Source organism: Acipenser ruthenus, chromosome 29 (assembly GCF_902713425.1).
Source record: "Acipenser ruthenus chromosome 29, fAciRut3.2 maternal haplotype, whole genome shotgun sequence".
NCBI classification, from domain to species: Eukaryota; Metazoa; Chordata; class Actinopteri; order Acipenseriformes; family Acipenseridae; genus Acipenser; species Acipenser ruthenus.
Genome location: NC_081217.1, coordinates 5,880,717 through 5,901,305, shown reverse-complemented (window position 1 = coordinate 5,901,305; position 20,589 = coordinate 5,880,717). Strand labels below are relative to the sequence as shown.

The following is a 20,589-nucleotide window of genomic DNA, read 5'->3' as shown; positions in this document are numbered from 1 at the left end:
GCCATGGTAATCACAGATATCTCTCTCTTAGGCCTGGATGCGATCCACTACTCAAGATCTGAAGATCAGATGACTGACACAGATACAAGCAATAATGAAACTGAGCTGTTATTAAGCGGTACAAGCTGGTCGCAGGAGCTGACGTGTTCTTTATGCAGGAGATTGTTTGGCAGCCCGGAGAAACTCAAGGAACATGAGAACCAGCACACCTTAATGATGGCGCTGTCCTTGGACGGTTTTGAAATCGGGAGGCCCGCAGTGTCCAACCTTGCCAGCTTGGTGCCTCCTGGGCCACAGGGCCGCTATTTCTGTTCCCAATGCCCGTCTAGCTTTACTCTCAAATCAAACGCTGACCGCCACGAGAAGACCATCCATTTCAAACGCAAGATGATGCAGTGTGACTTCTGTCTCAAGCACTTCCGCGACAGGACAGACCTCAACCGACACTTGTCCTCTGTACATTCCAGAGAGCGCATCTTCACTTGCAGCATCTGCAGCAAGTCCTTCAGCACACAGAAAAACCTAGCGACGCACATGAAAGTGTGTTACCAGAGCAATGTGCAGACAGATCTCCTCTGGGAAACAGCGGAGCGCAACGAAGCGACCAGCAACAGCTAACTCGTAATGTCTAGAAATGCTGGCCCTTGCGTGACATGGTGGATAAATGAAATGCATAAAATGCTGTTTTTCCTCCTGTATTTTGTACAATCTACACACTGTTTGTAACTTGTGTATAATACCTTAATAAGATATTTAAGGTTTTGGTATTCAAAAATATTTTACTACAATATATTGGAACGCACAGTAGCTTTACGCAGTACATTCTTTTGGAATACAGGTTATTTCAAGGATGTAGTTTTTTTGTTTGTTTGTTTGTTTGTTTTAAATCTGAAAATGATCCTTTCTGAAGAGATTGCACAGATTTTTTGAGCATGTAGGTGCTGGTTTGTTCTGACAGGTTGTGGTGTTTTTTTGTAAGGAACGGGCTAATCATATAAAACTGGGTGGCTCGGTTTTCTAAAGCCTGTCTTTGTCCTTGAGTTTTCAGCCTGACATGGGTCACAAGTAAAGTCATTGTGTTTAGTCTTATCTGCATGTTAGGATTAAGGGTTTCTCCAGTCCTTACCCTTGGAAGGTAATACTGAAGCCGAGTACTTCGTGCAACAGCACCGCCTGCTGGAGCATTACGGTACTAGCTTTTCTTTTTAGATGTGTTTGAAAAGCCCACAACAGGTCACAGCACAATGAAGGGAAAATGAATTAGAGGTAAACAGAGCCCCCCACCCCCGCTGCTCCCTTGACCCCACTGGTCCTTTCTGAGCTTACCTGAGTAATTGCTAGAATTGTCCCATGTGTGCCCTGCCCTCTGTGACCCTTGCCCCTGGATAAAGTGTAGGGGGAAGGGGTTAGGGCTGAAGCAGTGACCTCCTTGAACTGTTTCATAATCTAGTAGTGTCAATATGGCATCAATTCATTAAGAATATGCAGTCTTATGTCGGCACCACATCAGGCTGTTTGCTTTCAGATTACACTTTCTATTGTATGATGTAAATGGTTTAAGACTACCTATGATTTATTTATTTTTTTTATCCCAAAAACAATTGGAGGGCTCTTTCAAACATGTTCACTTTAAAAACCAGAGAGATTTATTTCTATCCCTTTTCTGGATTTGCCTTTGGTATGTGTTGTTTTTTCTTTGTAACAATTTAGTATATTTTATTTGGGGGGCACAGCTGTGTTCGAGGCCCCACACTTTGAGTTATGGCAGCTATGCATATTTTTAAAAGGTGTGTATACGTAGGAGTGATACAAAACTATTATCCAGGAGCAGGTACTTCTCCTTTTACTTTTCAATATGCAAAAAAAAACCTTGGTATGAACATCGCTGTCTTGGTCATGGCTTTTTACTTGTGCTTTACCTTCAGAACCTCTGCATAAATCTAATTCTAACTGGGCATCTCGAAGAAGTTACGCTGCATACTGTGAATATAGGTCTATGGCTGTAGCCTGATTGGCTGGGCTAATATCTTAGGAACCAATTATCTAATTGTGATGAAACTATGCTGAGGCATTCGTAAAAATAATTCTTTTTACACGCTGTGGCTGTAAGTCATGATGCCCTACTACATCTGTATCTTGTGAACTTTCTATGTATTTACTTTGAGATTCTGTTCATTGGTTGGTATAGACATGATCAGTGTCGGTACCATGGCACAAGTAACTGGCCCTTACATTTCTATACCTTTCGGCAGAATATGTATTGGCTTTTTGCATACTGTAGGTACACGAAGAAATGGCCCTCTTTGTTTGTGGTATAGAGGAATTGTGATTTTGGCTTCTGGTGATGAGGTTCCACACAGGTTGCCAGGGATAAGGACTCGTTTTTTTAGACAATCAAATTAAAAGTTTTCAGGCATTTGGCACATTCAAAATGGACTAAAAATCGGATGGAATTTAGAAACCAAAGGGGTGTGTTTTATTTTTATACATGAAATACCACAGCAAATAGTTTGCTAGCTAGATTTACACAGTGTGTAGACAAGCAAAAAGATTCATTTGAATGAAAAACTTTGTGTAAATGTGTCCAGTTCCTGAACTCATGAAGCTAAAGTACTAAATCTTAATATTTTACTATCTGATTACATGTTTTATTAAATGCTGCTGCTAGATTATATGTTCATAGTTTTATATTTAGGTCATCGTGTATGAGTCATTGTTTGAGATTATTTTATTATAACTTTAAGAAAATCAGATCAGTGTTTGTGTAAACGTGTTGTACGGTTGTGACTTGGCTGTGGAAAAGGGTTACATTTAAATGTGTGTCTCTTTATTTGAAATGTGTTTAAGTCTTATTAATGTTGTCCAGGGTTCTCTGCTCTAGTCATTCTTGTATAGGAGAGGTCAGTACAGCTCTTTGTAGTGGTATGTGATTTGGAAGGAGCCTTTTCTTCTCCTTCTTGCCCTTGGGAACAGTACTTTTGACTCTGAACAAATCCATAGATAAGAGCCACAAATGAATACCATTGCTTTTATAGGGACAGATGGTCTGTCATGTTTTATTTTAATTGTATTTAAAGCACACCAGCCCTCCTTTCCCCATAACAGTATGTGTATTTAACCCCCTTATGGCATCATCCATAACTTTTAAAACACTCATTCTAAATTCTGAATCTTCTTTGTACTGTAGAAGTCCAGTAGACATTGCTAGTGTAGAAATCCGGACAGCTTTGTGACCTGGATATTTCCAGAGAACACAATGCAGAAGATAAATAAGATGAATTATCTTAATTACTTTAATAGCAGATTATCCCCTCATCCACAGCTTTCAGAAGCACTTATTCTTACCCACAACATTTTCATTCACAGGATCACTGCCAAGGGTTGAGGGTTCATTCAGCTGCTGTGCGTATTACTGTGTTCTTAACTTCCTAGTTTTTGTTATTTGTAAAGTTATAAATCATGTTACTTAAGCCCACCTTTTGTACTGTATATCAGAACTCTTGGATACTGCACTGTTTTTGAATATTAATAAAACATGAATATAATAAAATATGTATTTTTTAAACCACAGTAATATTTAGCTGTAGTCATGTATTTGTATTTAATAAGTGTATGAAATCGCACCAGGATTGTGTGTGTGTGTTTGAAACTCTTAGGACTGTTGCAAGCGTTGCCATGGTGATTATGCGCTCCCAGAACATAATGCATCATGTTTATCTTCATCCTTTGTCATGAGAGGCAATCTACTTTCACACATTTAATAACCTTTACAATGTAAAAGGAGTATAACGGTCCTGTATTACTTAAAAGGACCAGGAGCCTGAGCTTGCTTCCTGGTGGTTAACTGAAACTACAGAAAGCATGTAACTTACAATTCATACATATTTAAAAAAAATATATATATATGACTTACTATATTTATTTTATGTCTTCCTCTATCTGCTTCCACGTAGTGATCCCAATCTTATGTCTTGGTTTTTGATTTTTTTTTGTACATAGTCATTTGGTGTTGATTGCAATGCTACTGGTTTCATGAGGTCTCTATGTAAAAACACCGATTTGACCTTTCTTGATCTGCTTACTATGGGTCTAGATCACTAGCTAATTGGCTTCATCGCTGTCCAAATTAGAAAGGACAGAGTGCTTAAACTTGCTTCTAATGACCTGCTTTCCAGGAATCATTTCTCTCTGTTCTTGAAGCTTTTCAGTCCCTGTAAAACAGGTGTGTGCAGTTAATTTGTGTAGCTATTACTTTTCCTTAACCTAAACAGTTCAGTGAATTGAGCAGAATCTGTGAACGGATGGGAGTTTGCTAACTCTGTTGGCTTGCTGGGCTGTATACTGTGCATGTAATCCAAATGCATGAAACCGTGATTTGACTGCCTGAAGCAGAAACAGCTTGAGCCAGACTAAATAAATGGGGATGTTTTGAAGTGACCTGGCAGCTGGAGATAAATGTGTGTGTTGCTTCTTGTTGCAGTGAACGAGTTCACAGTGATCAGGAAGAAGTTCAAGTGCCCGTACTGCAGCTTCTCAGCCATGCACCAGTGCATCTTGAAGAGACACATGCGCTCGCACACCGGAGAGAGACCGTACCCCTGCGAGATCTGCGGCAAGAAATTCACCCGACGAGAGCACATGAAGAGACACACACTGGTGAGTCACCATGCAGTCTTGCCATGCTATATCCAAACACAATAATGGCATGCTGTACCCCAACACATAATCAGCATTTTACTAAACTGCACTCTTGCAGGAAAAAATGTATTAGAGACAACATTTTATAGCATGGTTGTAACAAACATATGTCCTTAATATAAATCTGGTGGAAAGATACCACGAAAGTGTACTCTTGGTTTTACCAAGATAAAAGGCATCTAAACACATGTATACAGCAAGAGCGTTATACATGCATAGGTATGCAGAAATGCACGTCAGTGCGTAATGCATGCACTTGAATGCATAAGTGCAGTATGCAAAAACACTTTTTGAAAATAGTTTAATGAAGTAGACCTTCTGTTAACCTTTTGTGAACGTACATTTTTTTTTTTTTTTTAAACTGTGCAATACAGTTAAGGTCCTTCTGACTTTCTAGTGTTGTATTTAAAATACAACCATATTCATTTAAATGATTTATCCTAATGCAGTTACAAAGGCAGAGAAGAGTGCGTGACAGATTTTCTTTACATACTGAGCTTGCACTGTGCTTGTGTTTTCAGGTGCACAGCAAAGATAAGAAGTACGTCTGCAAGGTTTGCAGCAGGGTGTTCATGTCTGCAGCCAGCGTTGGAATCAAGCACGGGTCCCGACGCCACGGGGTGTGTGCGGACTGCTCCGGCAGAGGCATGGCCTCCCTAATGGACCAGAACGGGGGAGAAGGGTCCCCGGAGGAGGAGCTGTACCCCGGGGAGAACCAGTTCATCGATGACCCTGATGACCTGAAGGCTGACGGGGGGGAGGAGGAGGAGGAGGAGGAGATGGGAGATGAGGACGGAAAGTGGAAAGAAGACTCAGGAATGTCCCAGCCGGATGTGAGTTTAGACGATGACAAAGAGGAGAGCGACTCTGCACAGGAAACAGAGAACCAGGAAGGGGCCCACAAAGATTTCGCCTGGATTTCATAGTCCCTTTTTTTTATTAAAATAAAAATAGCCTTTTATCATGTTTTAAATATGACTATGTTAAAGAGTTACAGTACCAATATTCACTTGTGCACATTTTTCATATATTGTGGATCTGCAAAAGCTAGGTGGGAGTATTTGATTTTTTTTTTTTTTCTTTCAAATAATGGTTTTGGGATTGTCTGCAGTTTCCTGAGGTTTTGACAGTTAAAGAAACTGTCTTGTGTTGATGATGATGGCCAATTGTAAAATGAAAAGAGGTTTAAAATATTCACCTTTTAATATTTTTTTGTGGCAGAATAACTTAGCTGTTTGAACAGAAACAAGAAAAGAGCTCTCCGTCCTCTTGCTAATTTGTATAATGAATTGTTACAGTAAGGTTTATGAAATTTATGGTAATATATTGTATTGTTTCTGTTGCAGAACTAGGTTTAGGATTCTTCACAGCAGTTTGGTTGATGGCACAAAACTGCCCCAGATTTGCACTTTAAATGTTGACCTGGTTACTATCAAAAGACCCTAATCAAGTGGTTTACATTGAACTACTCAGTGACAACCATACCTTCGATGACAAATGTCCTCATGACTGTTATTATTACCTGCGCAAAATGTTTGTTTTTTAAATGCCTTTTTTAACATTCATGTATCTGCCACTTTTAACTTTTGAATAAGTTGTTCCTCACATTTTGAGTGTAAGTAGCAACATTAAAAAAAAAAAAAAGCATAACCAAAACAAGACTTTTGCTCACAGGGGAGAGCTGTCTGTGTACAGATTTAACATGGACACTGGATAGAGTTTCCAAAAGATCTACATAGCTTCTATCAAGTCAGCGCACAGTATGGAGTGCTCCTCAACTGAAGTGTCTCGCACACCGCCATGGGAGTGTTTATTTCCATTACTCCTTCCGAGTGGCCCCTACAGCGGTGTGACGAAGCTTGTAGGTGTGTGCCAAGCAACGCCAGGGAAGCTACACTCACTGAGTGACTGACTTGCGGAACAGAATCCTACCATCTAGGAGCGAAATTCTTGTTATATTATGTTCTCGGCTCATTTTTATTTTCTGAATATAATTTAGTTTTGCTTATATACAAAGATTTACTTGATGTGCTAGAAAACCCTGGGTACTTTATTTTCAAGGTGTCTTGGCCTTTCTCTAGCATGTTTTGCTTCTTCAATAATGATTTTCTTATTTAAGCTTTTTTTATTATTGCACAAAGAGCACCCATGTAAAATATTTAGATTCCACCACCCTTCCCCATACAGGAGTTTTCCATCAAACAGGCTCCAAAGTTGGCTTTTAAGTAAAATTGTCTAGTTCAAGTGAGATTTAAAAAGAAAGTTCCTGTTGACAGGTTATTTATTGAAAGTTGCTTCAGTGGAAATGCTGTTTTTCTAAGACATTCCTTTTGTTCTGCCCCTCCAATCTTTAAGGCACAAGATGCGATTTATTTTTGTTTTTAATTGCGATTGTGCCAGGGTGTTTTACCTTTTGAAGGAGAGTGGTTTGGGTTATTAAGTGCTGGATGCTGAGCTTTACTACATGTTTCATTTTAATATTTTATATATATATATATACATAAGAAAAGCTTTTATACTTTGCCTTGTTGTGGACAGTAAGCCTTGTGGCTTTCAGAACGTTTTCATATTGTGCCAGTTCTGTGCTATTTTTTTTTTTTTTTTAATTTTTTGTTTTTGCAAAGAAAGCAAAGACCAGAGAAGCTAACTTATTTGATATATATTGTTAAAGTTATATATAGCACATGCTTCTATATTACTAACGTACACTAAATGAATATTATACCAAAAATAATCTAATATACATTGTATACATTAAGTGCTGTGTTTTTTTTTCTACAGGAGGTGTGCAGATTCAACACTTTGATATTTTAAAAATGGTTACGTTGTTCAAATAGAATAAAAACCAAATTGATAATGGTATGAAGGGCCTCCTTTGTGTTTGTATGTGATAGATACCAGTTTTTTTTTGCTGGAAGTCATTCCTTTAATATAATTTTCCAAAGTTTGGGGGTTAATCTCTCATATATATATATATATATATATATATATATATATATATATATATATATATATATATATATATACAGTACTGAAGGAACGCATTGACTGCTACTCGTAGTATCCAAGTATTATGCAGACGCTAACTACAGTTTGGCCCTGCAAGAACTGTTAATTATGCTAGGAACAGCAGCACCATCTGGTGGGTAAATGTTGTTAGCAGAGTGTTCATATTCGTCGTGTATCACAGGGATTGAGCTCCTTTACAATCTAATTTGTGTCTCCCTGCTTTCTGGAATTCATTCAGACTTAAAATACTGTGCCTAAGGTCATGGAAGGTTTTTTTTTTGTTTGTTTGTTTGTTTTTAAGGATGTAGAAAACATATTCTGAGTGTGGGGACCTGTGTGTGTGTGTGTGTGTGTGTGTTTTTTTCTTAAAATAATCTGAATTTGAAAATGTAATCTTTCTCCAAGTAATGTGCAGTTGCTGATGACTGTGTGCCAGTATTTAGTGTCCTGCTCGTTACAGTAACGCTCATAATATATTGACAGTCACAACAGCGTGTTGTTATACCAAAGCTATGTTGAAACATCTGCACACCTCTAGTTTTAATTTTAGAAGCAAAACTGGAACAATTTGCAATATATATATATATATATATATATATATATATATATATATATATATATATATATATATATATATATATATATATATATTATTCAAAAATAATAATGTAGCCTGTTAACTTATGTGCAAATCTAAAGCCATATGTATGGTTACTTTCTAGATTATACTATATTTCAAATTTGTACCTTTTATTTTAGATTTTGTGCTTTCTAAGAGTGCTGTGTGTATACTTTCATATATATATATTATTTATTTTTTCAACACGATTCAGCTTGTCTTTAAAAGGGCAGTGTTTGAAACTGTTGAAGTTCGCTGTTGGGAATATTGTTCTATATGATACTGACTTTATAATCATTTTTATTATAAACCTGTGTTTGTAATGGAGATGTGTTGGATAATTGAAAACAAATGTAGTAATCACGATTAGTGGGAGACGATAACAGTGCGTTGTACTGATATTCTGTATATGATAGTACTGATCATTTTACCTTTTTCTAGTTCCATCTTGAAATTCCTGTATCTTGTAGGAATTCCTGAAAGTCTGCCTATGTTTATTCTTAACTTCATGTTAATGGAATTAGCTTGACTATACTCGCAAACCAATCAGTCTCAATAAATTTGGAAATTGCTGCTGAAAATGAATGCTTGTGTATTTTATTGGAATGCTGAACAAGAAGAAACACTCTGATGAAGGCATTGGCAGAAACGTTTGTCTTCTACACTAGTTTTACTCTCCATGAAAATTAGATTACTAGGAAAAAAAATTATTAGAACTGTTATGAATACGGCTCAAACAACTGCTGTCCTATAAAACAGTCCAAGAGCTCTCCATGTAGTACCTCTCCTCGGTCACATGAGGGCTCCAAACAGCACACGTTGCACAGAGGCATCAGCATGTGCTTGAGATGCTCAAACATGATCTGTCTGTTCTAGAAGGGAAATAGCTATTGAGAGTGTTTCCCCTGTGTTGCTGTCAAAAAACAATCCCATATATTTTGTCCATAACCAGTGGTGTAGGTTAATTATAGTAAAAGACAACTTGAGCCCCCTCCCCTCCCTCTGAAATAAATAAGCTTAGGCTTACTGAATATCATGTGGGTCATGTTTGACTAAGCCATCCCCTGACATACACACATGATTAAAACTGCTCACACAATACTATTCTGCATTAAGGTTTTAATTTTAAACAGAAGGATAGCAACAAAAAAATATATCACATAAATCCTCTCTTTTTTTTTCTTTGTTAAACAAAAGTGCATTATGAGCAAAAAAAAGATGCAACAGTTTTTTTTTTTGTTATTGTAAGCCAGTATAACTTGTTTTATGCAAATAGTTATTCCACCAATATTTGAAGGTCATGGAATGTTTTTTCAAAATGAAACTTGCAAGAAAAACTACTGTGCTACAGGGCTGTGTTAAATCAACACAATTAGAGAGTTCTAATCATGGTGCGTTTTTAAATGAAATAGCATTGGTGCATTTTACTGTTTGTTCACTAGGATTAGTGCCGTATGTAAAATTTAAAAAAACTAAAATTGAATAAACAAGATATTGCAGTTTGCAAAATAACGGGAGCCAGCTGTGTGAAGTTGCTTTGGGAGTATGAAGATGAGTAATGAAATTCAGGGATCTTGGATTTAAAACGGGCAGGAATACAGTTTTAACTCCAAAAGTTTGTTTAAACTTGGAATTATTTCAATTGTGCATGTTCCTTGATGTGAAATTAACTTAACCTCAATTTGAGTTTAAATCCGATTTATTTTTCACTGTATTTTTTACTATTTGCCTTAAAAAAATGATTTGCTATAAAAAAAATAAAGGACCTGCCACCTGTAGAAGTTTGTCTTGCATGAATCATCAAATTAAAGTACAAAAAAATGTACAAGCTTCAATTTCTGGCAAAATACTTTGACATGCAGATTTTTTGTTTGTTTGTTTTGTTTTTCACATATTAATCAGAAGTACAACATATTGAAAAGTTCAACACAAAAAAGAAAAAATACATTCATTTTTTTTTTTTAAACAGAAAGTCTGAAGTTATTCAAAGCAGATTGAACACGCTAAGTAAAAAAAAAAAAGCCCTTTTTATTTGTATAGTATGTAGTTAAGAGAGGAGAGATTAGCAGTGTTAACATAAGATTTATTTTGCCGTGTGCTTTTAGCATTTCTTCCTTAGAACAGTAAACAGACAGTAACATACTTTTACAAGGGAGGGAGGGGGGTGTGAAGTATTTTCAAAATCACCCAGGTCATGTACGGGATTTATTCAGAGAACTGACTGTTACATTTCATCAAATATTAGTAATATTTGGTGGTCTTAATCATATGAGAATACAAAGACCAAAGAATGTGGATAAGGCACAACCACAACCCTGTTAACAAGGCAAAAAAAACCATGGCAAAAACAAATCATATGTAATTAACGAATCTAACATACAGTAGCATAAAAAGGGTCTTCAAAACTCGTCTCGTTTAAAAACTAGTATTAGCTAGTAAATAAAACAAACAGTTGTTTAAGCCAACTGCTTTAAACAAAATCCTTTGGTATAATTTCTTTTTAACTTTAAACACTCCCTCCCTCCCTCCCTCCCCTTGCTGGTTAAATAACAGTACTGCTACTGTTATTTTAAAAGCAAATGTCAGTGAAAACTTTCAGTCAGAGATGGATTTTCAAAAATACAGCATCGCTGGATCTCAACATTTTAGTAATACTGTAGCTGTCAGGTTCATCAGTCCTTAACCTTTCTGTAGTTATTTTTCTTTCCCTAGAAGGTGGAAAGATGACTGATAAAAAAACAAAAAAAAACCACCCACCATTTCAGAAAACCCTCATCAGGGTAAGGGGGTATTTTTTGAAGAAATACAACTGCAATTTAACTTCAGCAACAGTTATGGGCATATGACTGCCAGACAACTACTACAGACTGTACTGTATTCTATGAATGTGCCAACAAATTAGTGTGGCTTTTTCATTCCAGTTCTATTACTCTTCCAAAGCACCCCCCATCGCAGTGCTGTAATAGGAAATCAAACGTGCATTCCGACACATAACTGCTGGACTTGATGATCCTGATCTGTGGCTCCTTGGCACTCAATTAACTGATAAAACCCATCTCTGCAATGAAAGTTCTGCTTGACTTTATAAAAGAACAAAAATCTAAAAATGGTGAAAAAGTCAGTTTGCCTGAAGCGAAGCCAGGCCAGAAACACTGACAACAATTAAAAAAAAAAAAAAAAATCCACATGAAACCCCTGTATTGGAAAGCTGCCATAAAGAAATCACTGATCAGCATCCCAGCCGATACGTTTTTGACACATTGCTGGGGGTTGTTTAGCTTAACATCCTGGTGTGTTTTTCATGAGCTGCGGGGACAGCTCTCTAAAGCTTTCTGTAGTTGGAGGGCTCTGGACTGTATACAACAGACAACAAATTTAATTAATGCAAGAAGGTACCGCAGAGCCAAGGAATGTGCAGGGGGTGGTACTGGTACCTACTACACAATATTCCTTAATACCTGAACTAAATGGGGCTCCAATTGGAGATTGATACCTGCATGGAGTATGTTTTATGAAGCACAATCAATGTGACAGCTTTTATCATTCTTATTATATTGTCTTCTGTTGATAATGAAGCAAATATCCAATTACCACATTGATTTCAAGGTTCATTTTCATATGAAGTCCAATTAAAGCCACTGCATGCAGTCTATTTTTGTTGGTTGGGGCATTATTGCAATTGGACACTGAAAACAAGACTTATGTTTAATTGCACATTCCTAAGATGCCAGATCGACGTTTTACATTCATCTTTTTTTTTTTCTTTTTTTTTTTTTTTTTTACAAAACATGGTATTTGTGTATACACCGGTACACACAAATTCTCTTCACAAGCTCTTTGTATTCATTTACTTTTTAAACAAACAATCACCCAAGCAACGCTACTAAAAGCAATACATATACAAATAATGAGTAACATTACAGAGTAATCCAAAAATATTTTCATAGTTAATTGCCAGTACCTCCATTTCATGTTTGGAAACTCATTTTTGGTTTGTTAGTTAGTAACAGACATCACCTACCACAGCTGTAACTATCACTATCATGAACAAAGTGGAACACACTGCCCTACAGGGATATGCAACCGCAATGGCCACTAGAAATAAACAGCAAAACTTAGTAAAGAACAACCTGCTAGTTTTACTGGAATAGAATCATTGTGAACATTTTTAAAACCATGTTTCCCGTTTTTAAAGGACTCAAGCCGTTTGCGATAAGCTTGATTATTCCATGGCTGTGTTGGCTTTTTAACAAGCAGTCTAGGACTGCACTGCTCCATTTTGTGGGACTGGTATTGGACAATCAACATCCCTTACATCTGAACTTTTCTTGAACAGATCTTTTACACCAGTAGCTTTGACGAGGAGCCATGTTCATCACTGATCCAAACAAGCAACGGTAGGTAGTGAATATTAACCATTTCTGACACATTGACTTCAATTTCTTTATATAAAACTCCAGATAAAAAAAAATATCTCTGTTCAGCAGAACTTAGTGCAATTCAATGAGGTTTCCTCTTTCCCAATGGCACTTGCTGAAGTTTCTACCCAAAAATGGTGACGCTCTTTTCCCCAAAACTGCAGATAAGAATGGAGCTTTGAGCTGCTGGTACAGAGCACACCCTGACAGCGATGCTCTAAAAACGGCAAACAGCATCTGTGGAGGTCATTAAACATCTTTCAACATCCTATCCATATACAGAAGCTGTGGGCATTTAATGCATGGAAGTAAAATACATTTATTAATATAGATTGTGTGAAACTACTTAAGTTGTTTAGCTGATAATAATGACTCAGTAATCATTTTGATCTGTACAAAACAAATATATATATATATATATATATATATATATATATATATATATATATATATATATATATATATATATATATATATATATAGAGCTATAGCTATTAGTGTTTGACAGCAGGGAATATGAACCTTACACTGTTTAGTTTGCCAGTCTATTCAGATTGCACCCTTTAATGACCTCTACAGTGCTGTTCTGTATCTCAGCGAAGGCTGGACCGTCTGAACAGATCAAAGCTTCATTCACGTGTATTGATAGGCAGCACAGTAAATAAAACTCCTCCATTTCAAAATCTGTAGAAAAAAAAGACATACTGCAAATGTACATGAACGCTTAACCTACATATCCAAAGAAATCATTTTAAAGAAAACGTGAGTATAAAAACTATAAAATCAAAAGCCAAAAAAATCTATTACTAAAAAAGTGTCATCTTGTATCCAGCCATGTTTTTTTGTCTTTATGTTTTATGCTGCGTCTAGCTCTTGACTCGAAGTAGGCTTTTTGGGAAGCAAATAAACACTTGCAAATACAGTTTAGTGTAAGCAGTAAGAAACCAGTCTTCTGTCCAGGTGGAATTTCAGGTGAATCTGCCTTCACCAGATTATCCTCTGCACTAAAATCCCACATACAAGGAAAAAAACACTTAGAATCTCTTTAGATCCATCCTATTTCCAACATTTGAAGGCAACTACAAATAACTACTTGTAAATCTGCGTTTGGCAATGAAGATCGGCCTAAAACGGCGACACAGGTTTCTAAAAGATACAAATGAAAGCTCTAGCTACTCCTAGCTAATGGAACACTGCCTCGCCAAGAAAAGTCTTCATCATATAATGGAAATTATTATTCAAAATATGTATAATCGTTCGTTTTTTATGTCTGGAACTTTGACATGATCTCCAGTTTTTTGTTTTTTTTTTTTGTCTGGAATTAACAAACTTTTGTCACTACTTGCACTTTTCAGCGGTTGAGTAACTAAAGGTAGCACAGGCTTTCATTTGGTGCGATTTCCTTTTTTTAACACTTACATTTGGAGACATGTTACTATGGTTTCAAAACTCTCAGCTTCCAAGTGAAATTCCTAACCTTGAGAACATGTGACAAGCAGCGAGCATCTTGCACCTACCCGCAGAATACTGCCTACCTGAATGCTTCTAAAAAAACCTCATCCGTTTGACCTGCTTCCCAGAAAACCCTTTGGATTAAGTAACTATAGCGCTTGTCATTTGTATTACTGACAGAAAAAGCAAATTAAACAGGTATGTACAGTGTGAAAGAACACCAGGCATGGTGTTATAATACAAGCAAATTCAGTCCAATGATGCTTTCTTTTAAAACCACTGTTTTAAACAGTGCTGATAATCTGAACTGAAACTTATGACAATGCCTGTATAAAAAGGAATTCAATGAGCAATCCCAAAGAAAGTACTGTCAAGTGATAAAGCTACACAGTTAGCAAGGTTTGTACAAATGAACCTCGTGACTGTTTTTGATTAACTAAATTAAGTGACCAGAAAAAAAAAAAAAGCTAAAGTCAAATATTTTCCATAAAAAGCTTGTCTGAATTTTTTTTATATATATATATAATTAACAGCATGGTCTTTAAAATAAGGTTTGTAAAAGCAGAGTTTAAAATATTAACAGTGAATTAAGAAGCCTCAAACCATTTCTTTTTTAAATGTGCTGCTTAGCTTTTTTTTTCCCTCTTAACAGATTACTGTAAAAATAAAACAATGCTGCCCAAACGATATAAAGATTTTTTTTGTTTTCTGTTTTGTGTATTTTTTTGTAATTTTTTTTTTTTTTTTTTTTTTAACCAGAATACAGCACGGCGTCCCATTTCCATTTCAAAGCCAACCAAAGCTGTGACGATTCCTCCCCAGGGAGTGCCGCAGAACAAAGGAGGACGGCACGTTGATGGCTCGGAAGGAGGTGGCTTTGAAGTCAAAGCTATCACGCACTGTGCTTTTGCGTTTAACAATACCAGCCTGTAGAGCAAGTCTTTTGAGCAAGGAACTTCAGAAAGAGACGGGCTCAGTCAATAAACCTCTGGCAGGCTTTTTTCCAGCGGCAGGCGGTGCACCACATGTCCCTCTTCTCCATGCCATACACCTTCCGACACTTCTTGGCTTCTCCGCGAGGTTTCCTAAAGATAAAAACAGCAGGAATGCCGTTACTGTGAGAAATCAACCACGCTGCAGCTCGGCACAGTGATGTTTGATCCACTGCGGTTACCTGGTTCCCGTGGCTGGTTTGGGTGCGGAGGGGAGAGCCGCGTGTGTCTTGGGGACTGTAGTGTGCTGGAGGGGCTGCCTCTTCTCTCCAATGCTGACCGTGCGGATCTGCGTTAAGGATCCCTGGAGGCAAAAGGAGGCAGTTGTCACGGACTAATAATGAGCTTGTTTCCCATTCGATCCAATAGCTTTCCTTACTATTGAGTTTGCAGGACCTCTGTAGCCTACTTCTTAATGAAATACAAGAATCTTTACTTTTGCATATTACTTGGAGTCATTTGATTTTTTAAATGGTTTTATTCCACACGTCTTATGATATCCAGCATAGTAAGACCTTTAGAAAACAGGGGGGGGGGGGGGGGGGACAAATCAGAACATTGCATGACATGAGCATCTGTAAACCTCACAACTCCGGACTATAATGGACTAGATGGCACCCAATTGTACCAGTACTTGCATCATCTTGTACTTGCACTGAACTGCTCCATATTTTGCCGTATTCTACTACTGCTCTTAATTAGAACTATTTTCTGTTTCTTATAGTTGATTTTACTCTTAAAAGGTATCCGTATTCACGTTTTTTGTAATTAATCTTACTTGAAATCATTCTTATCCATTTATCGTACTAACTATGTGCTCTTCACAGATCTATAAGTAAGTTTAACTGCTCTTAGTCGAATTCGCTCTTAAAGGTAATTATTTACTGTATTCTTTATTTTTCTGTTATTTGAATTGGATCTTATTTTCTACTGATTTTACTCTACTTTGTAACTGCTCTTATCTGTAAGGTGATATTGTGTAATGTGATATTTTGCAATGTGATAACTTCGCCCTAGATAAGGGCATCTGCTAAGAAATAAATAATAATAATAATAAATGACATGACACTGCCACAGAGTTTGAGAACATTACACGACTTGAGGCAATCGTGCCCTCATGCCATGTATTAAATAGAACCCTGATTATTGCTACTTCATGCCAGAAAACATTTCGATTCTTTACTGAATTCCATTTTATATTAAAAACCTGACCTCAGGAATGGCATAACTAAAAGTGCAGCCCGGTTTTCTTCTTTTAAACTGTTACCAATGGGCCGAAAAAGGAACGGTTATGTTGAGAGTGAGAAATTCATCATAAAGAAATGTATTCTGTATTACTTCCCTCACAAGCAAGACAGCTATAATTAAACTCTTTAAGCATTCTATTTTAGACAACACAAGTGCAAAAAAAAATCTAAAATAGGAAAAAACACATCAGATGGCTTCTTGATGTTTTGATATTTAAGCCTTAAGTGCTCGTGTTTAGGTCAGACATGGATTTAAACTGATTTCCGACTTTTCTCAGAGTGCCACAGTACTGCGTCAGGATATGATCTCACTGCTGAGGTCCTGCCATTTAAAAATACTGAAGCCTATTGTGGCACAGAAGCTGAAGTACTGTGCAGGTTAGCTGTTTTATTGTTTAAATATCCCTTTTGTTTTTCTTTGTTTGGTTTTGATAAAGTAATATATTTCTTGGCTTTGAAAGTAATTTGAAGCGGCAAATGGCTTGGGTTATAAATTCCTCTTGTATAAACTTGTTGGGATCCTTGCATGTGCTAAAATAACACATCTGTTTTATTATTAATACAGTATTAATGCCTGTGCACATCATGCCTATGCACATTGTGTGACATTGTTGATGCAACACAAATACTGTACCCCCCCCACACACACACGCATGCACGCACGCACGCACACACAGAGTGTTAAACTGTTTGCCTGCTCACCGGTGACCCTTTAAATATGACAGGAGGGGACTGCCAGGATATACTGATCCCATTCTCACTAGGTACGAACTTGGAAGATACAGGGATGCTAACAGGAACAGTGGCCTGAAAAATACAGCGTGATCAGGTTTTTAATAATGCGTTTTATTAAAATATAACTCATCAGCAACTTTCAACACACAATCGAATGAGTTTGTGTGTTGAAACTGTAAGAAACAAGTGGACTCTCCAAGGAGTTTACTTCAGTGAAGAAAAAAATAAAACACCAATTCTAAAACTAAAAACAAAACCAACTCAAGACTACTAACAAGCCCCTAAATTAAAAGGTCTATGTTTTTTTTTTTTTTTCTAGTTTGGTAACTTTTTATTTGGTGCGTTTCTCTTTGCGAATTCTGCCCATAATGTATTGAGGCTAATGCCACCTTACACTGAAGTAGCTTCTAATGGTTTTACTTTACATTCAACACATACACTCACAGGAAGAACCAAACAAGGGGAGCTGCTGAATTAGCATGTGGTAACATCTTAACCCCATGTGGATCCACATCATAAAACAAACAACCACACCACTGGGAATAACCTGCAGAGAAAGAACCAGGACTGGATACAGTGGCTGTTGTGGCCAGCGTTACAGTCCATTAAAATGTTAAGAGAACGAATGAGTGAGTGAATTAACAACTGGCGGTACCTGGTAGGCGTGATCAGTGCGGATGTGGCACAGCGTGGAGGGTGCAGACTGGCTCAGTGGTGTCAGCGTCTTGCCTCCCCAGGGGCGGATCAGCGCTGGCTCAGAGTGGGGGAGCTCCCGCAGGGGGAACACAGGGGGGTGGGGGGCTGTGGTGGTGGGAGAGGTTGGCGTCAGACTGGAAAGCCCCTCCGACAGCGAGTCCATGTTCACCTCGATCTCAGAGTAATAGAAATCCTCCTCTCCATCACTGTAGTCAGAGTCACTATTCCGCCTGCAAGAGGAAACCATCACAGTACAATACAGTATATATACAGCTGTGGCCCAAAGTTTTGCACCACCCTATAGAACTTAAATAATTTTGCTTCATAAAGTTGAATGGAACCTGCTGAATAACGTTACTCTAACATACTGGGTTAAAATACTGCTTTGTAGTTTTCCATATACTTCATGAAAAAATGACAATTAAAAAATGTGACATTTAGAAATCTAACATGAAATACCGTACTACTATTATAGCTTCCTGTAGACTTTTGCGATATAATTTTATAGGTTTGTTTTATTACATGATGTTAAATAAAAGACCTAAATTATGTTCATATAGTTAAATGATGTCTCAATCCTAGAATTCTCTTTGATGCATCTGTTAATTAAGGACATGGATGAAAGAAATATATTGTGGTCTATTTTAATGGTTTTGTATATAGTAGTGTTAATAAGTGAGTCAATTAACCAATCTTGCTCTGGTTAAGGATTACACAGGACTAAAAGAAACTGACATGCATTACAGAAGTGACCTACAGTATGTTTCATCTCTGGAAGTTGTGAAGAACATGATCCACTCACTGCAGGACCACTTCCTCACCAACAGGGGTCACTAATGTCTCAGCACAGTTTTTGAAAGCACAGTACGGTGCATGGACTGGCACTCAGTGGCAGCAATGTTGTTGGAATAGGATTATCATACAATGCTGTGTCAGCAGCAAAGAGAAGCCCATGGGAGTGCTGCTCCCTAGTGTAGGGAATAGATTATCAAGATATATAGGAGCTTGAAGATGTCTTTTCTAGGCTCCCTCGTAGCTGGGGTTTCCCTTTTCAACCTACAGCTGTGGCCAAAATTTTGTATCGCCCATAATTTTAGGATTGAGACTATTAAAAAAAAAAATATATATATATATATATGAACATAATTTAGATCTTTTATTTAACATCATGTAATCATAGAAACTACAAAATGATATCGCAAAAGTCTACCGGAAGCCATAATAGTAGTACAGCTATTTTTGTCAGTTTTTTTGTTAAGTATATGGAAAACTACAAAGCGGTATGCAATTCAATATGTTAACATTATTCAACAGGTTTCATTCCACTTTATGAAGCAAAATGAGTTAATTCTATAGGGTGATGCAAAATGTTTGGTCATAGCTGTACAGCAAAAAATATATATATTTGTGACTGGGAACAAACCAGGCCTTTCTGGTAAAGTGAAGTAGACTGAAGTGAATTGTATTTGCCATGGCGATCATTGGTGTGGACATACCCGAGGTGGACAGTGCGGACGTGTCTCTGAATTCCTGACGAGGTGCTGAGGACCTTCTCACAGTTCTTCCACAAGCACTTAAACATCACCTTCATAGAGTTCTGGAAAAAAAAAAAAACAGGACCACCCAGCCTTTAACATCCTGCTGGGAGAGGCCAGGAATACAGCAGATAACTGTGCATTCTGGGATCTTTTTAATACAGAATCGCCAATAGTATCAAAGGTGCTGACAATCCCCCTAAATACATTTGATTTCTGGTTTGGTAACTGTATTTGGATGTGTTTTTCCTTTTCTGAACAAATCATACTGATAATGATTTGAAGGCGGAGCTACTGTTCATGACACCCCCTAGTGGTACACCTTGGAACACCAATGCTGCTTGAGGTGACAAAATGTATCACCTCTACATTGTCAAAGCAGTTTGTGATTGTTCTCAGAGTCATATTGAATCGGTTCTGTTCAAATGGCTTAGTATATCACCAGCAGTATAATCCTTCCCTGAAGGCAACCACTTAGATCAAAGCAATTGGAGTAATCCTGCCATATTAGTTCTTCTAACTACAGAAATGTAGCATGGTATTATTAATCAGCGGATCATAACTCTTTTATAATTCTGTCTATTTTAGATTAGAGGGGGTTAACAGTTTAAGATTCAACAACTCACTCCAAAAAAAAAAAAACAATAATGTTGCAGGGGTGTTACCTGACTAGCTTTTCCCACAACTTAATGTTTTGCAGAACAAGTCTAAACCTGTGTTTCAAAACTCTTTATATATAAAAAAAAAAATTATTTGAATACAATACAACATTACACTGAAAAGGATATACAATACTGTGGTTTTAAAAACAAGCCTGATGTTCTGGGCTTTCGATTAGCAACAAGTCCTACTAGTGCAGTTGGGATACAAGTGCTTAGCAGGAGTGGTTTTCCTTCGTGGGTGCAGCGTGCAACATTCCCACTGTATATTATGCAACTCGGAAGCAGGGGTCCGACCATGCCTGCATTTAAAAACTACTAAAAAAAAATACAAAGCAGCTTGAAGTCGCTTGCATTGTAAATGCTGCAGCCCTTCACAATTTCATTTAATACAGGTTCTAATACAACAGTTATAATTTACTGTGATAAATAAATCCATGGCTAGGTCAAGTAGAGAAGCGTGTGGGCTGATAGCTTCATCAGTGTAGTGACTGGAGAAGGTTAGGGGTGGAACGGTACTATGTGCAGG

At 37.3% G+C, this 20,589-nt stretch overlaps 2 protein-coding genes across 5 annotated transcripts in view; one reads left to right on the top strand and one right to left on the bottom strand.

Moving 5' to 3' along the window:
- Positions 1–9,789, top strand: part of LOC117432314 (zinc finger and BTB domain-containing protein 46-like) — a 41,643-nt gene extending 31,854 nt beyond the window's left edge. For 2 of the 3 annotated variants that reach the window (XM_034054045.3, XM_034054055.3), the window contains one exon: positions 32–3,638. In XM_034054045.3, coding sequence (XP_033909936.2) covers positions 32–618 — 587 coding nt within the window. In that variant the 3' untranslated portion in view covers positions 619–3,638. Of the gene's footprint in view, positions 1–31; positions 3,639–4,480; positions 4,657–5,219 lie in introns of those variants that run through there. The other variant, XM_034054065.3, reaches the window with a different exon arrangement.
- Positions 9,790–13,226: 3,437 nt separating this feature from the next.
- Positions 13,227–20,589, bottom strand: part of LOC117432202 (zinc finger protein 704-like) — a 31,056-nt gene continuing 23,693 nt past the window's right edge. Inside the window, exons 5-9 of one of the 2 annotated variants that reach the window (XM_059004125.1) lie at positions 19,363–19,463; positions 17,826–18,096; positions 17,138–17,242; positions 15,371–15,492; positions 13,227–15,281 (exon numbers count right to left, since the gene is read on the bottom strand). In XM_059004125.1, the coding sequence (XP_058860108.1) occupies positions 15,170–15,281; positions 15,371–15,492; positions 17,138–17,242; positions 17,826–18,096; positions 19,363–19,463 (711 nt within the window). In that variant the 3' untranslated portion in view covers positions 13,227–15,169. The remainder of the gene's footprint in view (positions 15,282–15,370; positions 15,493–17,137; positions 17,243–17,825; positions 18,097–19,362; positions 19,464–20,589) is intronic. The other variant, XM_059004126.1, reaches the window with a different exon arrangement.